The following is a 19,750-nucleotide window of genomic DNA, read 5'->3' on the forward strand; positions in this document are numbered from 1 at the left end:
TGGGCAGCATCCTTCAGCAGCCTGGCCCTGCGTGTGTCTGGGATGGAGACACTGAAGGCAGCGGCAGCAGCTCTCGGGCCTGCTGGGGGAGCTTCGAGAATACAGCGAAGTTATTCAACATTTTTCCTGACAGCTGAAAGCAGAAGCACTGCTCAGATATTCATTACGCTTTATTATACTGGCGTGTTTCTGCTACTCCTGTTTGTCCTGAAATGATAACCCGTAACATTGTACTCTCTGAGTCTCACATAGTTTTCGCAACATTTGTGGGTCTTATTAAGTCTTTATTGGCTTAATAACTGCCTCACTCACTGATACACATTCTGCGCAGTAACTCACATGTGATACATATTAGTAAGCACAAACACAACACAGCGGTTAGGTCTTAAATTGAACCAATGTATGCCAGTTCTTGAATACTGAGTACATGAATATTTTTTCTAATCATTGTACATGTTTTAATTTTTCTGAAGCACAGAAAAAAAGAGATTCTGTTTGTGAGGTTTCGCTGGGAAGATGTAAAAGTTTTATTTATCCAGTTTGAAACCAATGAAAAAGATCAACAAAGTGCAACGATTCCATTGTACTTGATTAGCTAATGTTTTACAGTCTTCAGAGAGAATCATCGAGAGTAGGCTCCAGACCACCAAGGGCTAAAAAAAAAAATCCCTAATTCACTGGGTGTTCTTTATCTTTAGTAATTCAAGTAACTGCACAGGAACCTGAGTCATTCAGTTACAAAACATTTAAGTATGTCCTGCTGTACTCACTTTGTGTTGGAATTCTCTCTCACACTCTCTCCTTCTCTTTAGAGCTCCAATGATGCTTACTCCTAAATTAAATGGCATTTGATCAAATTCCCAGGCTTGTGGTCCACCAGGAAGTTTTTAACCACAGGGCTCCCAGTCAACATAAAGTACCCGGGGACGGATGGATATTCAGTTTATGTAAAAGTCCAAACCTCAGATTTTGGCAGTGACCATTACAGTTCAAACTCTATGTGCTTAACACAGGAAACACAAACATTAGACCTGTGTAGGTTTGTATTGTTTTAAGGCAGGGAAAAAACCCAAAGTAAACTTTACAAAGAAATAAAATGCAAGTTAACACACACACACACACACACTTCCAAAGAACAGGACCACACTTACCGAAATCAACGTCTGCACACTTTGATCTAGAAATAGTTAAAAGATCTGCAGTTTAGAATATTACAGAACATTTGTTACATTTTGGTTGGAACTTGTCCTGGTGACCTTATTGCTATCATTATCAAAAGTGAGATCGCTGTCCAAATGACACTAAGGTTTCTGACTTGAAACTTTGTCTCAAGTTTGCCTTCAGTTCTAAATGTCTCAGGTTTTGAGACATCCAGACATCAGCACAGATAATTAGTGAACAGAGGTTAGATCATCAGAAAAAAAAAATTAGTAGTAGTTTATAGCTAATAGTTTTCTGTATAATATGAAGTGAAAGTTGAATAAATATGATTGTAGGTTGAGAAAAAAATATATAAACTAGACAAGCGAATCTAGAGGAATCCAAGGAAGAAGCACGACACTCTAAACAGGAATAACAGCTCCGTGTTAAACCTGTGAGATTGAAGTCGTCATCAGTTACAAGCCTAATCCAATCAGAATATGTCATTTTTTTATATTGTTGTCTAAAGATTTGGAGGTCAGAATAAAAAAAAATTCAATTTGACTAAAAAGAGTTTAAACTCCTCCACATGATATTAAATGAACACACCACTTCTTTAATAATGAATATGACTTAATGTGTTAATATGTTTTGATTCAGTACGTATCCTGATAGAGTAATCTTAGCTAGTTTCATTTGTGAAACTGGGCTTATGACATTAAAATTAGCCGATGCAACCAAACACTTTATGCACCCGCAGTAACTTAAATGTGCAGAGGGCAAAATGTGACTCATTTCCCACTTTCAACAATCCTACCTCCGACCATGAACCACTTCAGCAAAAAACTTGGTTCAAGTCCAGCTCCCAAGTCTCCACTCGGAGGTTTATTAAATAAAGCTCAGCGTGTATTCCGAGAGTAAAACACAGCCTGCAAAGGCAGAGTACATGTTCATCAGTCAGGTAGTGTGAAAGGGTGCAGTCCCGTCTCTGTTCCCTCTCCTAGGTTGGGTCTCCACCCTTTGTGCTGGGTCTCCTGCCAGAGCTCGTCTGTGATTTAGTACGCTGACCACATGCAGCCGCTGCCATATGTTTCAGAGGACAGCTCATATTTAAAGCTTCAGTGCCCATTCCTTGGTAGCCTCTAGATGAAAGTCGTTAAACGTTTTTTGGTTACAAGCCACCATCTTAGAACAGACGGGAAAGATTTGTCTTCAGACAACAGCAACACAGCAGAAAGGTAGCATCCTGCTACCTACTGGGTAAAAACATACATTCAGTTCACTTTGCATAGTCAGACGCTCAGTTTGCTCTCTGTGTCATTTGTTTATAGAAACTCAACAGGACACAAGGAGGTCAAATGGACTCAAATATAAAGTAAAGTAAATTCTGTTGCTACAGTGTGACACTACAGTGTGGCATTTTGTCTAAATATCAGAGCTACACTCTTAAGGTGGATCCTTTTTGTGGACTTTTTAAACCAAGAAGGAGCCATCAGTGTTACGTGTCCGCACTTCTGCACGTCTGCTGTTTGGCTCCTCAAAGCTCTTTGTTTCTCTTTGTTCAGGCTTTGACAAACACAGATTTTCACTGCATAATCCCGCTTTGGGGTTTTCCCTAATCCAGATGATTTGCGTTGTCCTGCAATGTGTCCGGATCATCACTCCAGGTCTGTCACTGGTGTAGAGCCAAACAGAGGATGCAGATTAAGCTGGATTAATACCTCTGCTGCTTTGTTTGATGATGAACATCAGTATATAGTCATGCTCCACCTCAGCGTGAGACCCCGAGAGAGTCAGGTGTGACTTTGCACAGTTTGGTCAGTGTGGGTGAAATTCTCTCTGATTCACGGTGCAAGATGGAGCTCCTCCCCGATCCACCAATGAAACCATTTAAAACAGAGGTGGCCTTCGCTTTTACCAATGAGAAAAACCACTGATCAATAAAGCAATTTTAGAAAGGCAGGCTCTCGCTTCAGCCACTAAGGACGGTTTTGATCTGACCAATGAGCTGTATTTACGGCCTTCTGACGAGTAAAGCGCGTTTTTTTTTAAAACCAACCAAGACAGCTTTGCAGATGCTGCAGAAAGTCCTTACCAGCTGCCCCACAACTTTACCAGTGTTGTTGGTCTCCTCACCACATTCAGGCATTTTTCCACATAAAACATCGCTCTCGCTTCGGTACGACGGTCTCACGCTGAGGCGGAGCGTTTGTAAGTCTAACTTTTTTGGATTAAACAAACAAAATGTATCCATCGGGGCACGCAGCCTCCAACTCTCCCCATCTTTACAAAAGCACTGGCTTTACCAAAAACAACCTTTTTACTGTGGTTTAACACAGTTTCACAGACGCACACACACACACACAGGTTTCTGCCAAGGGAACATTTTTTTGTCTAAAAAAGTAAACTTTTTGGCTTAAAATGACAACAGCACAAAAATATGAATATTCCACAGTTTTCGTTTCTGTCTCAAACCACCTCTTCATCATCCTCATCCATCGCCATATTTTCATGATCACATATTTTTGGGCATCGGATTATTGATTATTACTGAGTTATAAAATATCATAATTTTATGATAGTCATCAAAATGATAACTGCCATTAACTTTTATTACTTCCTAAATCATTCGACGGGGGGCCATAAATCACTGACCTGCAGATAAGCGTGACTTTGTTATGCTCAGTTTCATGAAACAGAGAGGGAACATTTTCTCGGTGGCTCCCGTTTATTGGATTTAAGTCAAATTATGAAATGTACTGTATTGTTTTCTTATTACTATTACTTATTAGTACTAGAGGCTGTATAAGTTAGAAGAGTATGTATTGCTCTTTAAACAGGCCTTGTCATGTCACAGTTTGGCACAGGGCCTTGGTGCGCCTGTATATGAGCACTTATACTTTTACACCTACAGCTCTTCAATCCAGCTGACAGACAAATGCACAGTACACTCACCAGAACCTGTTTTCAGATCACTAAATTAATTACCACGTCTTTACCGAGCTTGTTCAGTCCTATAGACCAGCGTTCCCCAACCCCCAGGCCAGGGACCGGTACCAAACAACTCACGGACCGGTACCAGGCCACGAGACTTGAGAAATGTATGGTTTTCAGGGGTTTTATCTGTTTTTATGATTATTTTAGCATTTTTATTGTTAACTCTGTTTCCCTGGGTCTTTTCTTGTGTGTTATGAATAAATCTTCTTTTTTCTGGTACTGGTTTTATTTTATTGTATTCATCCGCGACTCCGTGGTGCAAAAAAGTTTGGGGACCGCTGCTTTAGTACGTTTCTGGTGCAGTTTTGCAGCTGATATTTTAAAGCCCCACTATGATATTGTTCTACTAAATCCAAGGCAACCATCTACTGATGTGTTTATTCGCTTTAAAACCAAAGCATGCTTCAGGTATACCAGCTCATCGTGCTGTTAGTCACATCTAGCCGTGTTATTTTTTTCATCGTCAGTTGTTGTTTTCTCTAGTTTATGCAAATCTTGCTCTTCCTTTTTTCCGTAGATATTGACATGAAGAAAGACATCGAGAGTCTAATCGCAGAAGAACGAGCTGATATCATCTTGAAGTATGCTACGGTGAGTTTACATTGTCACTTGTGTTTTCGTTCGTGTCTTGGAAGAAGAGTTCTCACATGGTTCATTTTGGGCTTAACAAAAACACAAAAGGACAAAAATTCAAATGTCTTCTTGTGTTTGCTTTGTGTGCAGCACATTTCTGCATGTGTGGAGGACAACAAGCGTGTATGTGTGTGGGTGGATGTGAGTATGCTGGCAAAGTGCATTAATAACATGTTGTGTAATAATATGTTTATGCCTGCGGTGCGATGTCTCGGAGAACGAAGACCACAGATATTGATTGTGACTGCAGTGGAAACTAACATTAAAAGCAGCCATTAAAAACTAAACAGACATGATTCATTACATCCTTTCCTCTTGATTAGTCTTCAATGGACTGAGAAGAAAGCCATCCACTGTGCACATGTAGTACAGGTTTTAGAGTCCTGCTAATGATCCAGATACCTCGGCTTTGGGAATTTAATGATCCACCTATTCTTCAGTCTGAGCAAGAAACTGGAAATCATTCTTTTATCCAGGAAGCAAAATCAGGCTTCAGGTCTACAGTAAAAAGTCTTGACCATGGACTTTCATATGAACGACCGGTGTAGCCACCTAAATGTTATCTATCGAGTCGCTGACTAGGGCTGGGCCATATTATACCGTTCACGGTAGTACCGGTACAATGTTAAGAAAGATAAGAAAATGAAATATCGCGATAGAATATGGGTAAAATGCGCATGCGCAGTGGCTTTGTTTTCATACACACCTGGCAGAACACGTTTCATCATTTGAAACAGAAGCGCTTGTTGGAGTACAACAAAGCTGTTAAAGCACGTGAAGAGGCGTCCGCTTCAACTAGCGTGGTGGTGAGACCAAAGAAGCTGACTCAACAAATAATCAGCGTAGCTTTAAATAGCTGCATGCCTTATGACACAAGTAGCAAACGTTGGGGGGAACTAACTAATGAACTAAACTAATATAAACAGCTGCTTGTTTAAGTGAAAATAAATCAATGTTTTAGGGTTTTTTGCACTAATAAAGTTGTGGAGTTGTAAAGTACTTCGTCTCGCGTCAATTATATCGTCAGTTATATTGTTATCGCAAGTTTTCAAATATATATCGTGACAAATATATTTTGCCATATTGCGCTGCCCTATCGCTGACTACAGTTTTGAGTTTAGCTTTTTGCATGTAGCCATCTTGGTTTTTTTCTGAGCGAAAAGTTAACATATTTGGAGCTAGCTAGTAGAGGTGGGAATCACCATACAACTCACGATACGATATTATCACAATACTTAACGCACGATACGATATTATTGCAATTTTTTAAAATATTTTGCGATATTCAAATTCTGTATATAAAGGTAAACTTTATCAATATTAATTTTATCTAATATCAAAGTCTCGCACTCAGTCTTTCTCTCATTTCAGTCAGTTTTATTGTTGACAAACTGAACGGTTTGTATTACAGTCTAGTCCAACTTAACTGAATGCAACCATCTGGTACAATTATAGCTATTCTGAACTATGCAATTTATGAAAACTATGCAGCTCCTTCAGCAACTGAAGAATTTGAAAGTAAATTAAAACAAAATATAATTTTATACTAAATAAAAAAGTTTTAAACTTAATTAAAATAAAACATGTCTTAAATTAAAATAAGTCAACTGTCATGTTTATTGCTGCCATAAAAAAGTTAAACACATTTGGACAGTGAAGGAATGTCAGGATTCTTGCTCAGAAAAAGGATCAACATGCTCTGAAGTCGGAGCATGTTCCAGTCCACGAAAAAATTGTTTGTAACAAAATATCGATTTCTGCTGTCCCTGTATCGATACATTATTAGCAAACAAAATATCACGATACTAAACAGTATCGATTTTTTCCCCCCACCCCTACTAGCTAGCTTGTTAATAATGTATTGAAATGTAAAACAGTCACTGCAGAGGTGCATGTTTGTGGCAATCCTCAGCACTCTGTCACCATGGTTCTTAAAAAAATCAAAAAAACACTACTTTCTCTCACCATTACTGGGAAATATAACTCCTCATGACCACATCATCATAGGTGGTAACCATAACCCTACCTTAGCCTAAAGCGTTGGAGCAAGGCAAAACTGACTTTTTTTTAAAAAACATATCAATGCTTTGATTTTCTCAGTTTGAATAATTGTTTTATTATGATTGCACAAGTGTTCGTGCTTTAAAAAAAGCTGTTGTAAGTAGGAAAGCTTCTCAAGCTGTAACATAGAAAAGGAGCTTTGGTCAGAGTGGTAAATGTGCTGATGCAGAGCTGAGCTGGGGCCGGGTGGGGTTGGTGATGCCACAGGTTAAATTTAGCTCAGCGGCTTGCAGTGAAAGGATGGCAATGGAGGGGTTTGAGCTTTTTAGCCATAGCAACATCTGTGACAAACTGTGCAGTAATTGAGTTGACACTGACCTGCAGGGACAGCATTTTCCACACAGTGTTTGCCACTCGACAACCCCAGGCGATACTCTAATTTAGCTATTGTGCTAATCTGAATTGCAGTAATTTGTTGCTTTTAAGAGATTTAGTGTTTCTCTGTCAAACCTGGCTGCAGCAGAATGTGGGAACGATTTCAAAATTCTTTTGATTTCATCAGGAGGCAGCTCTGAAGTTCGAAAACACAACTAATATTTGTCTATGTTCTTCATTATTCTATCCATGGTTTGAAAGCCTAACCTTTATTCTTCTAAACATATCTCTTGTCATTGTGGTTGAATAGCTCAGTCTTAAAGCTTTTCCCCAGAAGGCTTTTGGCTTGTCCATGTGGACAACTGCAAATTTCAGTTGAACCTGAAGTTATTAATTTCATAAGCATGGACTTTTTCTTTGGTCGACACTCTTTCTTAGTCCGTGGTAGCGTAAACAGCTGGAAGGTCAGTGGACTGTGGACAGCGACACTGGCCTTCCAGCAGTTTCCAGCTCTTGGTAGGCTTGATCTTGTTGGTTCCTGGTTTGTTCCTGAACATCCTAATCAATTTTGTCTTTACATACAATTCTTTGAACCGATGATCTGCACCTGTTTAGAAATGGCCCATTGAGTTTCTGGAATGGTCTTCCCAATGCCCCAAACTCAACCCTATTTTAAATTTGTGGGCTGTGCTTAAACGCCAGTTCTGTGCCAGGAAAACAACAATTTTTATATACCAATTCTGCCAACAAGGGTCATTAAATATCCAGCCAAAATAATGCAGAAGCTAGTTGATGACTACCAAAAACATATATTTGAGGGGCAGGTTTCTAAGGGGCATTAAACCAAATAATAATGTACAGATATATTTGAAAATGTGGGTTTACTTGGATTAGAGAAAAGTCAAAATAAGTTCAAACTTGTGGGCCTAATTCTTGTTTTATTTTTTAAAAGATTAAAGATGTACCCTGGACAGTCAAACTGGAAAAGAACAGTTCAAATAAATGACACTGTGTATGATCATCTTGAAAAAGAATATATGGATAACAAAATTATTCTTCTTTTGATGCCAAAAGAAGCCATTATTTTCAAAAGAAGCCAGAGCTCCAAAATGATGCTCTAAACATTATCAGTACGGTAAGTATAAAATTAAGAACATTAAAAATGAGAAATTAGTGAAACATTAGGAATAACACTGATTATCTCTTCTTCGTGGAATCTGTTAGTGGGTGCATTTAAGAAGTGAACATTTTGTCTTTAAAAGCAGGAAAAACTGGTGAATGTAAGGATTTGAGAGAGTTTGACTAAGGCTGAACTGTGCCGGCTCAATAACGAAGTCAGAGTATCTCCAATGCCTGCAGTGGTCAGCATCTATCAAAAGTAGTCCAAGGAAGGAAATGGGGTGAACCAGAGACAGGGACATGGGCAGCCAAGGCTCACTGATGTACACAGGTAACAAAAGCTGGCCCATATGGTCTGATCCAACATCTACTAAAGCATATATAGAATACACAGTGCATCACAGTTTGTTGCGAATGGGGCTGAATAGATGCAGACCAGTCAGGCTGCCCATCCTGACTCCTGTCCACTGCCCAAAGTGCCAGCAATGGGCAAGTGAGCATCGGAACTGGACCCCAGCACAATGGAAGAAGATCGGCCTCATCTGATGAATCACTTGTACATCACATGGATGGCTGGGTGTGTGTTGTTTGTTGTGTTGGAGGAAGCAAGCAGTGTGATGCTTTGGGCGATGTTCAGCTGGGAAACCTTCATCATTGTGGATGTTACTTCAACTCGTACCGCCTAGCTAAGCTTTTTTGCAGACCATGTACACCCTTTCATGGAAACAATATTCAGCTGGATAATGCAACCTGTCAGAAAGCAAAAGTGTTCAGGAAGCTTTGAGGAGCACAGCGAGGTGTTGATTTGGACTCCAGATTTCCCTCAATCCATTCGAGCATCTCTGGGATGTGCTGGACAAACAAGTCCACGGGGGCCCCACCTCACAGCTTACAGGACTCTGTTGCTAACATCTTGGTGTCAGATACCACAGCACACCTACAGGGGTCTAGTGGAGTCAATGCCTCAATGGGACAGTGCTATTTTAGCAGCAAAAAGGGGACCAACACAATGTTAAGCAGGCGGTCATAGTGCTAATCGCTAGCTCTTACCACTTGACTTCTGTAAGTAAATGCTACCACTAAGTACGATCAGGGTAAGATCGGCTGTCTGTTTGTTGGCACCTGTAACTCACAGTAGCTGTGTAATTCAGAAAAGATGAAAGAAAACAAGGCAGAGTAGTTGGGTTGTGTCGAATGGTTTAAAGTGGCCTGACAGTCATTAGTGCTGTGAAATAAGGCAGCCGTAGACACTGGTGCTCTTGTGTTTTGATGCACTCCATCAAATCTTATTGTGTCTTACAAATGATGTGAGTCATTCATTTAGTGAATTCGATTCAGTTGTAGTGAATCAGCGTAGCAAAATTTAAATGAGTGCGATTCAAATAGAGCCATCTCTCTGGCTTTAATGTCTTTCTGTAACACACTGTGTGTCTCCAAACGCCCTCGGTGTAAAATTATTTTTAGTCCTCTCACTCTGATGACGCCGACATCACATGCAGGGCCTCTGAGGCTCAGAGAGCCGACTCAGCCATGGTGAAGCTTTACACTTTCTTTGGGTTCGCTGATTGGCTGCTTTCCAGTTAGGCAGCCAACCACAGTCGAGTGGAGTGAGAAGCCTCTCAGGCTGTCTGTCTGAGGATTAGTTCCCTCTGTGTTATGTCAACACTGGGATCAAATTGTTGCTCAAATGGATTTTCCATGATAAAAGCATTACTTCTAAACTTTGTGCAGGTTTAAGGAGATTCTAAATGCATGTCATGTACAGTTGTACTATGGAGCACTCCACACTGTATATAAATGCCACTTGTTTTGCACATATTCAACTCTGTATATTTTATATATTTTATTATTATTATTATTATTATTATTTTATTTTATTTTTTTACTATTTAATTTGTAAAAATGTGTATACACACACACACACACACACACACACACACACACACGTAGGAAAATATTTAGTATACACATCCAGAAATGCATACACTATTATATATTGTACATATATTTATTAGTTTCAGGTTGGCCATTCTTGTATTTTGCTCGTTTGTGTTGTTGTGTTTGCACATCTCTGTTGCTTGTGGGGCTCGCACACAAGAATTTCACTCGCATGTGCTGTGCCAGTGTGCCTGCACACGTGATGTGACAATAAAAGTGATTTGATTTGATTTGATTTGAGAGAGACTGAGTGCTTACTTGATTAGGGGAGGAGGTTTGTGTGTGGAGCTTTCTGTCCATGTTCATACTGTGCTTTTATTCATTTAGTTAGTCACATGTGTACTTTTTGGCTTTTGACTGCGATGTAAAGCTTAAATATTTAAATAGATGTATTTTAAAAAATGTCCAACTGGCAACTAGTGATATCACGAAGTACCAATGCAAACTGTAAATGTAGAGGATTTACAGTATGGCAATGTGGCTTATGTGAACCCTAATGAACATGATCATGACATGCTTGGTCCTCAAGCATTGATTCCAAGGGGCAAAGCCCTACTCCAAAAGTAAGCTCTAAAAAAATACTGTACAGTCGTCCCTCGTTTATCGCGTTATTAAAAATAACCCACGATAGGTGAAATCCCCAAAATAGCCAACTTTATTTTTTACAATTATTATAGATGTTTTAAAGCTGTAAAACCCCTCACTACTCCCTTTATACACTTTTCTCAGACAGACATTTTCACACTTTTCTCTCTTGTTTAAACACAAAGTTCAAACCATCCATCCATCTTCTTCCGCTTTATCCGGGGCCGGGTCGCGGGGGCAGCAGCCTAAGCAGAGTAGCCCAGACCTCCCTCTCCCCAGCCACCTCCTCCAGCTTGTCTGGGACCAGCCGAGAGATATAATCTCTCCAGCATGTCCTGGGTCTGCCCCGGGGCCTCCTCATGGTGGGACATGCCCGGAACACCTCACCCAGGAGGCGCCCAGCAGGCGTCCTTGTCAGATGCCCGAACCACCTCAGGTGGCTCCTTTCGATGTGGAAGAGAAGTTCAAACCTTCATAGAAAAAAAAGCCCATTATTATAGAATGAAGCCAAAGATCAAACCCTGTTTTCAGGTCCAGAACATGGGAATAGAGCAGCTGCCAGAGAATTCAACATAATGAATCAATGGTACAGAAGTGGAGGAAGCGAGAAGAATGAGCATGTCTTTTTGTGCGATGGTTAGCAGCTTCCTCTGCCTGTTGGGTGCTACCGCAGAAGCCTTTGACGGTGCAAAACGTTTCGTCGACATTGTCGTGTTTGTTGGGGAGAAAACTTACAAACTTACAGTACAGCAGAGTCACACTGCTAGGATCAAAGATTTATGTAAATTTGACAAACTGAACACGTTCTGTACTGTACAGGAGACACGGCACAAGATTGATTACAATGGTCTACAGCCAATCAGGACGCAGAACACAATGTGTTGTTTAAAAAAAAAAAGGATGCAAAATTGCACCAAAAAAATCAGCGAAACAGCGAAAGGTGAAGTGCGTTATAGCGAGGGAGCACTGTATATCAAAGATTTCTGGACTCAAACTATGATTTATTTTAAGGCAGAAGTGATGATTTGTGGATGAGAGGGTGCAATTCTAGTGATCAGTCAGTGTCACGTCAGTCTAACTGACTGTTTTTGGAGACAGCCTGAAGTGGCCCCAGGAGGAACTAGTTTCTGCTACTTCTACAGTACTTCAGCTTATCAACCCCAGACCTTACTGCTAGTTCTGTAATACCTGTAATAATAATAACTGTAGCATTAAAGAGGAAGAGGAGCATCACAATATGCCTTTCGTCGTCCCTAACTAACGACAAACACGATTGTGTGCAAAGGTTTGTGCATGGACCCAGATAGAAGACACATGGGGGCCTAATCTGGACTTCTTTTGGCACAGCACTCGCAAGTCCTGTATCCAGGCCAGGCACAGGCCAAAAGCAATGAGGCAGGCTTTACATGGGTTACATGTGTTATATGGGCCAGATGCAGGCCAGATGTAGAACTGACCCATGTAAGGAGCACCTATATCCATACTGTAGGACCTTGGGCTCATCAAGAGTCTTTAAACTCCATTTTGGGGCCTTTGTAGTTCCTCCTTTAGGGCAGGTGCGCTTCAGCACAATAAGATCCTTTTGTTTATGTAAGTAATTGTACACATGTGCGTATCTATTTGTCTAGACTGTAGTTTGTAAGTTTATACCTGTTACTGTTTCCAGGGCAGGCAGGGCGGGGTGGAGATCTACCCCTGGGAGGATGCTGATTACAGCATCTACAAAGTCATCGACCGTTTCGGCTTCATGCAGTAAGTCTGTCTTCAAAGTAAAGTCATGCCGGTTGGTACCACTCTGCCCTGTTTTGTTGCATCTCATCATTTGTTTCTCTTCATTCTTCCAGTGAAGATGAGCTGCCGGCACCAACTGCACATGAAGAGAAGGTAAAGAGGCAAATGCCACATTTCTTTCAGGACAAATGCATGAGTAGGTTGTTTTTGTTCACCAGCTTCTTTTACTTTCATAGCTGAAGCAGCAGGAGATTGAGAGAGCAGAGAAATGGCTGAAGATGGTGAAGAAGTGGGATAAATACAAGAACAGTGACAGGGTGAGTAACAGTTTGCACACGGAGCACATGGAAAATTCAGAACAGATTTATAATGACTTCATTGCTGGAGACAATTGCTGACAAACATGTAAAACTGCAGCTGGTTTCTCTGATGTCAGCGAGTTTTGTAACACAGATTGAATCACAGCAAGTGTCGGTGTTGAGTCCAGAACATATTCAGCTCAAATGTACTCCCTCATTAAGAATTCTGAATCAAAGCTTCTCACCAGAATATAAATCACACTAGGAGAGGAAAAGGTGGAAAATTAGCTTGACTGGTTCCGACCCTCTGGACAAACACCTACATTAGTGAGAGAGTTGCTGCTATGCTTATTGATCGTTGTTACTGTGGCTGGAAAATCAATAGACTCAACCAGAGCAGCTGAGTGTACATCCACCGTTAGCTTGGTCTCCACTAGTGTCAGTAAGTCATCCATCCGCTTCCAGTTATCCTTTTCAGGGCTGCAGGGGGTGCTGGAGCCTGTCCCAGCTGTCATAGGGAGAGAGGCGGGGCACACCCTGGACAGGTCGCCAGTCTGTCGCAGGGCTGACACAGACAGACCATTCACGCTCACATTCGCACCTGTGGGCAATTTGGATTAATCAATTAACCTATCCCCACTAACTGCATGTCTTTGGGGAGGAAGCCGGAGTACCCGGAGGGAACCCACGCAAACAGGGGAGAACATGCAAACTCCACACAGAAAGACCCCGGCCTGATGGTGGAATTGAACTCAGGACCTTCTTGCTGTGCGGCAACAGTGCTAACCACCGTGTCACCGTGCTGCCTAAATTGTTCATAAATAATAAATCTCTGTGTTATTCTAAGGTCTTTACCATAAAATATAAAGCATCTTGCAGTAACTGTTTTGGTATTTGGTGCTATATAAATAAAACTGAACTGAGTTCAGTTCAGTTTGATCCATCATTGAGCATTTCTGTCATCTGTCTTTGTTAAAAACATGAAACATTATCGTGCTCGAAGCATGAATTTGAGCTCTTTGTTAGCCTAACGCTCTTTTTTAAAGTCGTCATTGAGCTCGTTCTAGTTGTAATTCTAGTTTCCTTTTCCAAATGACTGAATAAATAATACAATATGTACAGTTCCACCTGACTAAAGCTGCTGACAGTAGTCTCTGTTCTGCTCTGCAGCTGTGGTGAACTCTGTGTAGTGGCAGCAGATCTCTGACTGCTGTGGATTCTGGTTCAAAGAGCCACCAGTTTACAGCAGATCCCTAAAGCAGAACAAGCACTTCTGTCACCAGCTGAAGTCTACAAACTCAACAAAACTGTGCTATACACCAGCATAACACCAAGCTGACCAGTTTACTCAGAGGCAGCACATTAGTGTATAAGGACCAGAGTTAGTTGGTTAGCAGTGACTGAACAAAGTCAGGGCTGGGAGGCTGCAGGAGTAAATATCATGTTGCTGTCTCGGAAAGATGGAAAAATAATAATAAATCATTAAAAAATATAGTTGTGCAGCCTGTCTAAGTAAAAAAAACAGAGTAATCAGAAAATTGTAAAAATCTGTAGCTAGAAGTGTAAAGTGCTTTATGAATGTGTGGCTAAAATGTGACTTGTAGTCTAAAGCACTTTGAGTGGTCAGTGAGCTGAGAAAAGCACAAGTACATCAAATACATACACAGCAATGAGAGCAAGCAAGGTGGATGAACTGTGCGTGGCAGGCAGGACTGGACCCGAACGCAGACTCACAGACACAGAGGAAAAAAGCAAAACAACAGACAGACTAAAACTCACGCTGAATACAATTAAGCATTAAGTCCAAAAGACAAAGCACTTGGCCCAAGACAAAGGATTTGGGGGGGTGTTTCCATGTTGATGAGTGGAGGTACTTGAGGTAGAAGTTGCAAAGCCAACCAAGTTAACAGAAACTGTACGACAGAGAGATACTTACAAACCTGCTTCGAGTGCTCACGGAAAATGTTTTCAAACTTTTGGCTTTACTGTGAACGGGGTCGTAGGCGATCGGTAGGTGGTTTAACTTTCTGATGATTCAGTCTTTGTAGCTTCTGTTCTCTAAACTTTGTGGCGTTTTATTCACTCAGTGTTTATGATTCCCTCTGTTCTCTGCTGCCAGATGGTAAAACGAGTATACAAAGGCATCCCCCTGCAGCTCAGAGGCCGGGCCTGGGCACTGATGCTGGACGTGGACAGGGCCAAGAAGGAGAACGAGGGCAAATATGAGGTATTTATTCACGTCTGAAATGAGTCTCTTTGCAAATCTGTTCTGAGCATAAAAATAAGTTGGACATATAAATACGTTTTTTAAAAAGCTGAGAGAAAAACATTGTTATAACTGTTATAAACTGTAGCTATGTTGTAAATGTTACAAGTCTAATGTAATAAAGTAAAAGTATAAAGTAGCATGTTTTAAAAAAAGTTAAAGCTATGAAATATCAAAGCTGACAGTCTTATCACCTGGCAGACTGATCTTAACTGACACATATTTGTAAAGGATAAGATGGTCCACCAACCTGTAATCACATTTTCAGCACATTCATAGATGCAATCACATTTTCTCTGATAGACGAGATGTTTCAGAAAACTGATGACACACATAAACAGTTAGCATAATCAATAATAGATTCATTCTGACTGAATTTACAATATATATTCCCTGATATGTAAAACTTGTTTTTGTAGCTCTACTGAATGACACATTTGTCTTTCAGCACAGGTACCTCCACATGTCCTTGTTGACTTTTGTCTGTTTTTCACTCAGAAAATGAAGGAGCAGGCCAGGCTGTGCTCATCTGAGATCAAACAGATTGACTTGGACATCAACAGGACATTTCGAAACCATATCATGTTCATGGATCGCTTTGGAGTCAAGTAAGTTTCACTGTTGAGTCGGATTTTGCAGCTGAAATGGATTTCAGACGGATAAACGGCTCGGACTTTCTGTTCTCAAAGAATATTTATAACCGCCAAGCTCAGTGGTGGAATCCAAAGTTACAGAGACATAGTTTCAAAGTACTGAGCAAACAGTGTTGGGAAGGTTACTTTTAAAATGTATTCCGTTACAGAATACAGAATACATGCCCCAAAATGTATTCTGTAACGTATTCCGTTACGTTACTCAATGACAGTAACATATTCTGAATACTTTGGATTACTTAACATATTATCATGCTTTTTACAACAACGTGAATGTACTATTGCTGTGTGATTTATTACTATTACTGAAGGTCCGCGACTCCGAACTGTAGTAAAGGGACCTCTGACTAATACGGCGGGGTCCCTGTCGGCTCGTAGCCGAAAAATAGCTTTACTTTGTTGTGTGGGTCAACTTTTCTTGCGAGAGACAGAGAGAGGCGTTGAAAGGCTGCTCCAACGGAACTTATTGTTTTTGGAGGAAAACACGAACACGGTGTACAGTCGAGTCTTAATAGCTTACTTACAACTGGGCTCGTCAGGCACTCTTCTTGGCTGCAGTGGTTATTATTATATTTACATGCTTCCAGCTCCCGTTTTTCCTCAATGACAACTCGTACCTTTCCATTATCCTTTTTTCTCCCTCCTCGCGCTCACAGACACATAACGTGTATGGCAGTCCATTCTCCCTGCAACACGGACTACACTGCCCATGATGCTACATTCTTTTGAGCTATTCTTGTAGCATTCTGCCTGTTAGCTTAGCACAACAACAACAACAACAAAAAGGCGCTCTCTCACCCAGGAAACACACAGCCGCGCGAGAGATAGAGCGTCGCCCTGTAACCATGGCAACCGTAACGCTGCCGCCTGGAACAACAGAATGTAGCTGTCAAACAAAACCCAAACAGTCCTGACCCGCGACAAAATGAAACAGGAAAGTACCGCAGTGTAATCCATTTATTTCAACAAAGTATTCTGAATACCACCTTTTTAAACGGTAACTGTAACGGAATACAGTTACTCATATTTTGTATTTTAAATACGTAACGGCGGTACATGTATTCCGTTACTCCCCAACACTGTGAGCAAATGATGTAACTTGCACATTAAAGAGGAATACAGTGTGAAAGCATACAGTTATCATATGCTTTCAGCAAAGTGTTAAGATTGTTAGGTCGCAGTGCTAATTATTAGGGCTGGGTATCGTCACTGATTTCTAGAATCGATTCAATTCCGATTCACAAGGTCCCGAATCGATTCGATCCACGATTCGATTTAATTCGATTCGATTTGAATCTGGGAAATTTTGACAGTCAGAAATATTATAATTCAGATCAGTACATTTACATATTTTTGTATCAATAAAAAGGAAGCTGACACACGCAAGACTTTATCACAGGTGTGAGCGTCACAGCAGATGCCTTTGTGTCAAAGTAGCTGAAGATAAAACACAGAAAAACATGAAGGTGATTTTCCTGGCCTGGGATTTTATAAAAATATTCTGCAGTACATCAAAAACGAAAGAAAACCATTAATCAACATATGAACATCACCTCTGACGTTACAGCGGTTTTATTAGAGACACGGTTAAGCGTTTTACATTTTGCTTAATTTAAAAAAATTTAAATTTGTTCAATATTGAACGGCAGAAATTAGGTTTACTTTTCGGAAGTAAGTAAAAGGGAAAAAAAAACGTCGGCCGACAGCGCTGTAAACAACGGTAGACTTGTGCGTAACAAGCAAGCGAATAATGAAGAAAAGAGAGAGAGAGAGAGCTGTGCATGAAGTGTGATTTTTATCCTGAAAAGTCAGCAAAAGTCAGAGGGAATTCATGATGATGTTTATGTGAAGCGTAGTTTGGATCTTCTTTTGCTGCTGGTTCGGTCAATATTGTTTGGAGAGAGATGAAACTAACAGCTTTAGAATCGGCTCATAAAGGGCGTAAACAAAAAGCGCGGACCCACGGATCAGAATCGGCAAGCTGTCGGCTTTCAGCCCCGACCATCAGCTGAGAAAGGCGACATCTCACTGATTCTGATCCGCGGGTCGCGCTGTGTGTTTACGTCTTTGTGCAGAAGCCGTGTTCCTGCTCTCATTTACTGTCTTAGCTGTTTGGTGGTTCTTGAAATTTTGTGATCTTTCACCTGAGATTCTGGCATTTCGGGCAAAATAAATTAATATTAAAAAATCGATTCAGGATTTTAATGAATCGATTTTACGTTATCCAAGCCAGAATCGATTTTAATCGATAAATCGATTATAAAAACCCACCCCTACTAATTATAGGACAACATTTAGCAAACAACTGTATGAATTGTATGAATGGGTGTGATTGGGTGAATAAGGTAAGTTGTATGAAGCACTCTATAAGAGTCAGCCCATTTACCATTTACACTAGTGCGACATGAAACATAATAAACTAATAAACTTTAGACCAATATCTAAGCTGCCCTTTTTATCTAAAGTCTTGGAAAAAGTAGCATATAACCAATTGATCCTGTACTTGATGCACAAAATGTTCAGGAGATTTTCCAATCTGGTTTTAAAGTAATGCATAGCACTGAATCAGCACTTTTAAGAATTTTTAATGATATATTTTTATCATGTGATTCTGGTGAAAGTGTCATTCTTATCTTATTCGATTTAACTGCTGCATTTGACACTGTAGACCATGAAATCTCCCGTTTGGAGCAGTGTGTCGGTGTAACAGATGTGACTCTGAAATGGTTCAGGTCTTACTTAACAGATCAAACCTTTTCAGTTCACTTAGGAAACTGTGAGTCCTCCCGTGCTCCGCTGTCTCACGGAGTACCACACGGTTCCTTTCTGGGCTCTATCCTGTTTTCGCTTTATTTACTTCCCTTGGGTTTAATTTTTAGGAGACACAGACTCTCTTTTCACTGTTATGGAGATGACTGCCAGATTTATGTTCCTCTTAAAAAGAAAGATGGATCGTCTGTAAATCGTTTGCAAACATGTCCGGACGACGTCAAGTCGTGATTGGCGATAAACTTTCTTTGTTTTAATGATTCTAAGACTGAAGTAATGGTGTTCAGACCTGCCTCCACTGCTGTTCCGTGTGTTGATTTGCAAACCCTGAAATCATTCTGTAAACCAGAGATTGTTAATCTGGGTTTTAAAATTGATCCTGAACTCCAGATCGGTCGGTTGTACGGTCTAGTTTCTTTCATCTGAGGCAGCTAGCCAAAATCAAGCACTTTCTTGCGAGACAGCAATTTGAAACAGTAATCCATGCCTTTGTAACCGTTCGGCGGGATTACTGTAATTCTCTTTATTTTAGGGTGAGTCGATCTTCTGCTTTTCGACTGCAGCTAGTTCAGGCTGCACTCGTAGATGCGAGCAGATCACCCAGTTTTATATTCACTTCATTGGCTGCCCGTGCATTTTAGGATCCATTTTAAGCTGCTTGTATTTGTTTTTAAATGCTTGTCCAATGCTGCCCCTCTGTACCTCTCTGAGCTTCTTCATCCATACATACCTTCCCGGTCCCTCAGGTGGGCAGACCAGCTCCTCCTGAGCGTGCCCAGGACTAATCGTAAGCTCAGAGGGGATCGGGCGTTTGCTGTGGCAGCACCAAAATTGTGGAATAAGTTGCCTTTACATGTTAGACAGGCACCTTCCTTATCTGTTTTTAAAACATATTTATTTACCTTGGCTTTCAGCACAGCAGGACTTGTTGATGTCTCTTAATCTGTTTCTTATTAATTATATTATTTTTTAATTTTTAAGGTATTCTATATGTAATTTAACAGTTTTCTCTTTTGTTTTGTATTTGTAGCACTTTGGCCAACATTGTTGGATGTAAAGTGCGTTATAAATAAAGATGCTACCATATTCCCCTCTGTTTCTCGAGAACTACCAGATCCGCACGTTTTTGGCCTTTAGTTGTGTAGCTTCAGAATTAGTTAAGTGAAAAAGAGTAAACATAGCTGAGCAAGATGAATATACCAGCTCAAGTTAAAGGAAGAAAAAGAAAAGGTTGAATAAAAATG

General features: G+C 40.5%; 1 protein-coding gene across 1 annotated transcript in view; it reads left to right on the forward strand.

Moving 5' to 3' along the window:
- LOC146583801 (USP6 N-terminal-like protein) overlaps nt 1–19,750 on the forward strand; it is a 30,444-nt gene that overhangs the window by 631 nt on the left and 10,063 nt on the right. Inside the window, exons 2-7 of the mRNA XM_085277602.1 lie at nt 4,655–4,728; nt 12,455–12,540; nt 12,633–12,672; nt 12,756–12,836; nt 14,938–15,045; nt 15,583–15,692. Of these exons, the coding sequence (XP_085133728.1) occupies nt 4,663–4,728; nt 12,455–12,540; nt 12,633–12,672; nt 12,756–12,836; nt 14,938–15,045; nt 15,583–15,692 (491 nt within the window). The 5' untranslated portion in view covers nt 4,655–4,662. The remainder of the gene's footprint in view (nt 1–4,654; nt 4,729–12,454; nt 12,541–12,632; nt 12,673–12,755; nt 12,837–14,937; nt 15,046–15,582; nt 15,693–19,750) is intronic.

The sequence above is a fragment of the Mchenga conophoros genome, linkage group LG1 (genome assembly GCF_057382185.1).
Source record: "Mchenga conophoros isolate Kocher_MC1m ecotype Shallow Benthic linkage group LG1, M_conophoros_male_GT1.1, whole genome shotgun sequence".
Classification (NCBI taxonomy): domain Eukaryota; kingdom Metazoa; phylum Chordata; class Actinopteri; order Cichliformes; family Cichlidae; genus Mchenga; species Mchenga conophoros.